At 36.6% G+C, this 8,416-nt stretch overlaps 1 protein-coding gene across 4 annotated transcripts in view; it reads left to right on the top strand.

Annotated features, from left to right (window-relative positions):
- LOC148703230 (AP-2 complex subunit alpha-1-like) overlaps positions 1-8,416 on the top strand; it is a 32,189-nt gene continuing 23,773 nt past the window's right edge. For 3 of the 4 annotated variants that reach the window (XR_015988151.2, XR_015988153.2, XR_015988152.2), the window contains exons 1-3: positions 6-587; positions 3,212-3,343; positions 4,151-4,276. Coding sequence is in view for 1 of the 4 variants with exons in the window: in XM_088723769.2 (XP_088579895.2) it covers positions 456-587; positions 3,212-3,343; positions 4,151-4,276 (390 nt within the window). In the remaining 3 variants the exon portion in view is untranslated. Of the gene's footprint in view, positions 588-3,211; positions 3,344-4,150; positions 4,277-8,416 lie in introns of all 4 variants that reach the window. The other variant, XM_088723769.2, reaches the window with a different exon arrangement.

The following is an 8,416-nucleotide window of genomic DNA, read 5'->3' as shown; positions in this document are numbered from 1 at the left end:
GGATCGCAATCGTCAAAATGTCGACTGCGTTACGGCTCCGTGGGCAGACCGGCTCGCGTCTGACTGAAAAAAAGAAAGCCAGCGAAAAAGAAAGAAAGAAACGAGAGGGAGAAGGGCAAATTAGAAGAAAAGAAAACAAAATATAGAAGGAGAAAAGACCGTCGGCGTTTTCCAAATCCGCCATCAGCTGCTCAGGTCCCGGTCTTCTCCCTCCCCCCCTCCTCCCCCTGGTCTCTCTCTACCTCTTTCTCCTCTCTCTATCCTTCCGAACGGAAATCTTGTCGGTTACGGTCCGTTCTAGGGTTTCGAGATCGGTGGGCCGTGGTCGGTCTCTCTCCCCCCCTTCTCTCTATCCGGCAGCAGATCCGGCGGATCTGAGGCGCCTTCCGATCGACTGGACCTTGGAGCGCGCGTGATCCGATCCGCCGGGCGAGGGTGGATCGAAGGAGGAGGCGATGGCGTTGTCGGGGATGAGAGGTCTCTCCGTCTTCATCAGCGACATCCGCAATTGCCAGAACAAAGAGCAGGAGCGGCTCAGGGTCGACAAGGAGCTTGGTAACATTCGGACCCGCTTCAAGAACGAGAAGGTCTGCTTCTTTTTTCCCCTTCCTCTCCTCTCTTCGTGCGATCAACCCTCTTTCAGATTCTTGATTCGCCTTAATCTTGCTAAAAGCCTCGTTTTTATGCGTACGGCTGTAATTGTGCTCTCAGTCACTAGATTCTGGAGTGAGTTCTTGAGATATATCTGTATGATCCATTGAAACATGCCGTCTGTTGTCTTACTCGAACTGCTTCTTTAGAAACAAAAGCATCAATATGCTGCTCGTTAGGGCAAGCGGACTCAAATTCCGCCATGCTTCCGAAGCATCTTTAAACCCTAGGTCTTGGGGTAAAACTGTGGTTACGGGTCGTCTGTTTTTGCCTCCAAGCGTTACTTGATGATGTTTGAGAGCTCAAGGGGGTAAATTTTCATATGCCATTGACATTAAATTCAAATGGTGGTTGCGAACTGTGATACCATGAAAGGAGAAACTCCAAATGGGAATGAAACTGAACGAGACATCAAGTATCTTCCTTTTCTTATGCTTTTGAGATTAGAGGCATCCAAAAAGATGAAAAAAGGATAATCATTGGTGTGAAATCTGTTCTTTAACAAGAGTTGAAGTCTCATTTCTCCTTGAGCAGAGCCTCGACGAAATCCCACCACTTAGAAGGTATGTTGTTTCACAAAAAGGAAACAAACAGCTTCTTGTTATTGAGCCTTGAATATGAAAATTCTTTCCTCGATAAAATTAAGTCAATAATAAAAATTTCCAGTATATAAACTTTACTCCCATTGGGTTTTAAAAGTAACTTGATCCTAAAGCAATAGGATCCGTGGACTATAGTAAAACAAGCATTAACCATTTAGATAACAAATCATGCAGTAATGAAAAAAGAATAATATGATATAATTTTATATAACACTTTCCAGTCCATGAAAATTGGTCAAAATGACTTTGTTGTTAAATTTAATGCTATCAAAAGATTCATGTCATTGGGGTACAAGAGAAACCAGTACTAAGATTCATAAAAGGTTTAAAACCTTGCTTATCATCTTGGTTTCCTAGTTGGGCGCAATGAACGTTACTTCCAGTAGTTTCAAGTTATCTCCATTAGGAGTGGTTACAAGAACAACCTTCCGGGGAGATTTCGAGGCACATACATTAACGTAGGTAGAAGTTTTCCGCTCCTAATATAACATTCAGAAAGTAAAAAATTGAAAGGAATAAAAAGTAAATAAAATGAAAAAATTGAAAGGAATAAAAAGTAAATAAAATGAAACAGAGATAATTTAACATGGATTGCATAGTTTGAGATCTTTGAAGATATAATTTTTGTTGTTTTAGGCGAATTATGTTAATATGTTATGTAGCATCCCTATATTGTTTGAGCGTAAGATATAATTCACTATTCAATGATAATTTAACTCATGACAGCCCAATAATATAAAAAGGATGAACTTGTATGATTTGACTTGTACTCATGTTCATGTTAAAAATGGTACGAAGTTAAGATATCCATATATTTCATGATTGCATGAATGAATATTTACACATAAAGATTATAAATATACAAATATTATAGTAATGAGAATTAGGTTGAGAAGTATGGCTCAAATTTCTTAGGATTTTATATTTGATATCTTACATATGAAGTTTGTGTTTGAATTAAATAAGTTGAAGCATAGAGCTTGCAAATCATTCTTCAGGAGACCCAATCTACTCTATGAATATTTTTTTCTCAATAAAAAAACTTAAACATTTCTAAAACCTTAAAAATTTGCCTTTTTATTGAATTTGTTGGAATCAAAACCTAAATGCTTCTGTTTTTCTCAAAATCTGCAAATTCTGGGTCCCATTTTGAGAAAATGCTCATTGGGATTTATATAAATGAATAAATGTCCAAAAAAAGCATATTATGCCCATAAAGATGGCCCTGTAAGTTTATTCGAGTCAAACCTTGGAAAGCTGACATTGTTTTGGACTGATTTTGAGTTAAACCAGTAGTTTTGGTTTGGGGTTTGAGTTTTGCCTAAGCCCTAAAACTATGATTTAGTCTTATCTGGAGTATCTTCCTTAGAAAAATTGCTGGATCAAGCAACAAGAATCATCAATGATGATTGTCCAAATTAGGTCCCTGTATGCCAGTGATCTTACAATTGCTTCCATGATGCTACTTTGACACAGGCTTGAGTTTATTGGCTTATTTTTATCATTCTTAGTTCAAGTTATATTGACAATCGCGAAGTATAAAATTGTTGTTACTATTCTATGGAACCACTTGAAGCAATCTCTTAGGCTCCGATTAATTTGAAAAAGGTGCATCTTCAGGTCAAAGTATTACCCAATTTTAAGAGCACAGATTTATGTAAACTTTTATTTGAGTTATTGTCTAACCAAATTTGATAGCCAAGTGCTTGTTTGCTTCTTCTTGCTCACCTTTCTGTTGAGGGAGGCGGAAAAGAAAAAGCCTTATTGCACACAGACACTGAGAGGTTGGCATGGTTCTGATAGTCCTGTCAATATTGGAAACCCTATCTTTGAGCTATGCATGTTCCTGATAGCCTGTTAATATTTGTAAATCCTCTATTTGAGTTACACATGCTTCTAATGTTTTGATTCAATTGCAATGGACAAGACAGAGATTGAAACTTTACCTTCTTTAACAGGGCTTGACACCTTATGAAAAAAAGAAATATGTGTGGAAAATGCTTTACATTTACATGCTGGGCTATGATGTTGATTTTGGTCATACGGAGGCTGTTTCTTTAATATCTGCACCAAAGTATCCTGAGAAGCAGGTAGCATATTCTTCACTCTATATTTGCAGTTTTATCTTACGTAATCCTCAAATTCATTAACTCTCCAGCTTTTCTGTATTCATTTTACCAGGTTGCTTTTCTTGCATTTTGTCGAATATGGGTTTCTTATCATTCTAGAATGTGATAATGTTTTGGTTCTGTGAGGTTTATAGGCAATATAGATTATTAAGACATGTATACGTGTATATGTGTTTAACTGTTGCATGCATGTGTGCTGGGACAGCGTAGCAATTTGAACATGACATTCAAAGTACCAGTCATCCCTACTATATAACATAAATGCCTTAAAAGCTGGTGCATATACATGAAACAACCTGCTGCCACAAACATATACAAACAAAATAATATATGCATAGTGTAGATTTCTCTATTTGTTTTTACATGATCTCTTTCTCAAGTTATTTACAACAATTGCTGCTGTCTTTCATTTGCGATCAGTGCCATTCACTCTTTTTAGATGTTAGTTGCTGAAAATTAGATGTAAATGCAATGTACACAAATAATTGTTTTTGTAGGCAATGGTCCTTGCACCTCTGTTCATTATCAGATGGTGATTTTTCATCGAATGGCTGAACTAATTATGTTGTTGATGATGGGAATTTCAAACTCAGTAATTTTCTTGTTGCCCAAACTCCTGAATTTGGAATTTTTGAGCTGCATAAGTTTTGATGATGATATCATTTTTCGTCTGTGATGCACGAAGATATCAGCTTGCTTTCATTGAAAAAGATATGTTACTGATTTCAACTTTGCTTTCTTCTTATATGTCACTGAATGATGCTGCAGGTGGGCTACATAGTGACATCTTGCTTGCTTAATGAGAGCCATGACTTCCTAAGAATGGTTATAAATACTGTACGTAATGACATAATTGGGCGAAATGAAACCTTCCAATGCCTGGCACTTACAATGGTATGATATTGCAGCCCCTGCATTGAGAATTTTTTTCCTTGTGCAGACTCTCTATGTGATGGCTCTTTGTTTAAAACTAATTTTTTTATGCATGTATGTAAGCCTTCACAAGAAATTACTTATGCTGTAGCACTGGTTTCTTTTTCACCAAAACTTCATCACCTTTATACTTTATAAAAAACTAGTTTAATACATTTTACTATGACTTTCAATGAATCCATATGCTTCATCAGTGAACTTGTTGCAAGCATGTTAATGATTATGGCCAACATGAACCCTAATAGATGGAGTCATTTTTATGGGTTTTGATCCAAGTTTTCGCAAAAACAAGCACTGCAGCATGCAGCCGTTCTTGTATGCTATACATACATACTTGGATACAAAAGCAACAATATTTTGAACATCTTGACATTTATGTTTCTGTTAAAAGAACTCAGCAAAACAGATTACAGCTTAGTGTATTAATGATAAGGATTTCTTTACTTGATTTTAATTAAGCTCCTTTTTTCATTGATAGACACCAGTGACTATTTATGAAAAGAGATAGAAGGAAGGTGTTATAAATTCATTTGCACTACTGCAAAGGCTGAGGGCAAAATTTAAAAAAGAAAAAGAGAGTGTTTGACTCTCAAATAAGTGTCAAGTAATGTTGAAGTTTGAATAAAACAGTATACATGTAAGGTGTTTCTTTAATGTTCTTGGGGCATGATTGAGTAGTTAAGCCCTGGAGTCAAAATGTATGCTGCGATATTCAAATCGAGAATCCACATGTTTATCATGATGTACACTGTCCAAGATGACTGGACACCATAAAACCAATGTTCTTCAGGCTTGTAAATTTGCATCATATGATAACCAACCAAGTCTATTTTTTTAATAACAAGGAAAATAGTTTATTTTAATTCATTGATGGGAAAATTCAAACCACTACTCGGTTGGCATGTGCTTCAAGATATATAAATCATGATTACTGTGTATCATTAATCTGAATGATCAACCATGTGTCTTGGCATCAAGGTAGATTTTGGTTATTCATGGGAATGTCAAGCAATTTTTCGTATCTGTACAAACACATACAAGCTGCACATTTAGGGAGAAAGCTATTTCCCTCAGAGAAATGAAAACATATTGATCTCTGATTTTTTATGAAGATGGGTCCTGCCGTATCACAACCTTGATTGCTTTGCACCTTTTCTCCATGACTGCCCGCAAGTTCGTCCCCTTATTCACTCTGTTCCACCAATAAACCCAGGGTCTGCACACAAACACCGCGGTAACCCACAAATGCATTGCTAAATCTCTCATTTTCTGGACATCCTAGTAATATGATTGAGGGTTTTAATTAAGCTCCTTTTTTCATTGATAGACACCAGTGACTATTTATGAAAAGAGATAGAAGGAAGGTGTTATAAATTCATTTGCACTACTGCAAAGGCTGAGGGCAAAATTTAAAAAAGAAAAAGAGAGTGTTTGACTCTCAAATAAGTGTCAAGTAATGTTGAAGTTTGAATAAAACAGTATACATGTAAGGTGTTTCTTTAATGTTCTTGGGGCATGATTGAGTAGTTAAGCCCTGGAGTCAAAATGTATGCTGCGATATTCAAATCGAGAATCCACATGTTTATCATGATGTACACTGTCCAAGATGACTGGACACCATAAAACCAATGTTCTTCAGGCTTGTAAATTTGCATCATATGATAACCAACCAAGTCTATTTTTTTAATAACAAGGAAAATAGTTTATTTTAATTCATTGATGGGAAAATTCAAACCACTACTCGGTTGGCATGTGCTTCAACATATATAAATCATGATTACTGTGTATCATTAATCTGAATGATCAACCATGTGTCTTGGCATCAAGGTAGATTTTGGTTATTCATGGGAATGCCAAGCAATTTTTCGTATCTGTACAAACACATACAAGCTGCACATTTAGGGAGAAAGCTATTTCCCTCCTTAGAGAAATGAAAACATATTGATCTCTAATTTTTTATGAAGATGGGTCCTGCCGTATCACAACCTTGATTGCTTTGCACCTTTTCTCCATGACTGCCCGCAAGTTCGTCCCCTTATTCACTCTGTTCCACCAATAAACCCAGGGTCTGCACACAAACACCACGGTAACCCACAAATTTGCATCATATGATAACCAACCAAGTCTATTTTTTTAATAACAAGGAAAATAGGTTATTTTAATTCATTGATGGGAAAATTCAAACCACTACTCGGTTGGCATGTGCTTCAAGATATATAAATCATGATTACTGTGTATCATTAATCTGAATGATCAACCATGTGTCTTGGCATCAAGGTAGATTTTGGTTATTCATGGGAATGTCAAGCAATTTTTCGTATCTGTACAAACACATACAAGCTGCACATTTAGGGAGAAAGCTATTTCCCTCCTTAGAGAAATGAAAACATATTGATCTCTAATTTTTTATGAAGATGGGTCCTGCCGTATCACAACCTTGATTGCTTTGCACCTTTTCTCCATGACTGCCCGCAAGTTCGTCCCCTTATTCACTCTGTTCCACCAATAAACCCAGGGTCTGCACACAAACACCGCGGTAACCCACAAATGCATTGCTAAATCTCTCATTTTCTGGACATCCTAGTAACACCACCCCCCCCCCCCCCCCCCTCTCCCCTCCTCTTCCTTCAAAAAGGAAAAAAAGAAGGAGAAAACACCAAAACCAAAATAAATCATCTGCATATAACCTGCTAATAGAAAAGAGTCATCTTCTTGGTCTCCATTCATGGATGTGTGTACAAATGTATAAATGCAAATTTGGTTAGAATTGAATATACCACATATATAATTTGACAATTATATGGCGTTTGATAATATTCATATATTTAATTCCTTCTGCTTTCTGTGCTTGAAGATTCTTGGCGTCATATTTTAAATTCTTGTTTAATGGGATTTGTTTTGCTTCTAGTTCGCTTTGTTTACTGGTGATTTTTCTACTGCTTTGTCAATTATGTCATCCCACCCCTAGCTTACATCTTTAGCATGATTAGTATGGTTTACTTCTTGAGGTATTGTCACATCCCTTCTTGCAATAACCAGACTCTATATGCATTAGAACTTATCCAATTGCCTTTATTATGGTTTGCCACTTCCATTATCATCAATTTGACTTTATCTTGCTTGTAAACTTACACTGTCACCAGTATCATCCCTGTAGTACGTTAATTGAATCTTATGCCTTTGCCACTCTCAACCCATTTCTGTACTCTTCATTGGTCTTTTATGTTACCTTCGATGTTTTCCTTCTTCCATGTTTGGCGAACAAACTTTCCCATCATGTTTTAATTAGTCTTGCGGCAAACTTATGCTACATGCCTGCCTTGAGTTTAAAAAATCAGGGAGGGTGTGCTGGAGATAGTATAATATCCTATAAACTTATATCCAATGTCTCAAATAACATCCACTGATTTATGCTTTTAATTTTTGTTTTTAGTATGAATTACATAAATTGTATGGATGGTGTTTTCATGTGTTTGCCTATATGTGCGTGCATGTTCGTGGACATCTTGTTTTAGTTAGTCTTCCAGCAAATTCATGGCGTATGATGCCCTTGAGTTTAAAAAGTGGGGGAGGAGATGCTAGAGATAGTATAATATCCTGTAAAATTATATCCAATGCCTTCATGTCCCGTATGACATCCAATGAATTATTCTTTTATCTTTTTCTATTTTTTCTGTATGAGTTAGATAAATTCTATGGATGGTGTTTGTGTGTGTACCACTAGCGCGGTTTCTTGCTCAACTTGCTTCAATGTAATATAATTGATGTACGCATGAGCATAGTGGTCACCATTGAGCATCATCTGCTTCATTCATTTTTTTTAACCATATCATAGAGCATTAAAGTTCCACATGGACTCCAAAGTTGCTTCCTTGACTGCTCGATGCCAACATTGGGTGTTCATATTTGTCGCTATTACTGCTCCTTAGAATCAGCACTGTGGTGAAATATCGTTTTAAGTGTAGTCTTGGCGCTTGGCAACATAGTTATGGGTGTTAAATGCAAGCATTGGTCACATCTGTGCAGAGATGTTTTTGGACCAGATATTCAGTAGTCTGTTGGTTTGGTCAAACCATTGGTTATGATCTTCCTATCTTTCAA

The sequence above is a fragment of the Phoenix dactylifera genome, chromosome 6, assembly GCF_051530095.1.
Source record: "Phoenix dactylifera cultivar Ajwa chromosome 6, Ajwa_hap1_PhDact_Kaust_v1.1, whole genome shotgun sequence".
NCBI classification, from domain to species: Eukaryota; Viridiplantae; Streptophyta; class Magnoliopsida; order Arecales; family Arecaceae; genus Phoenix; species Phoenix dactylifera.
The sequence above is the reverse complement of the archived record's forward strand: the minus strand, read 5'-3'. Positions and strand labels throughout refer to the sequence as shown.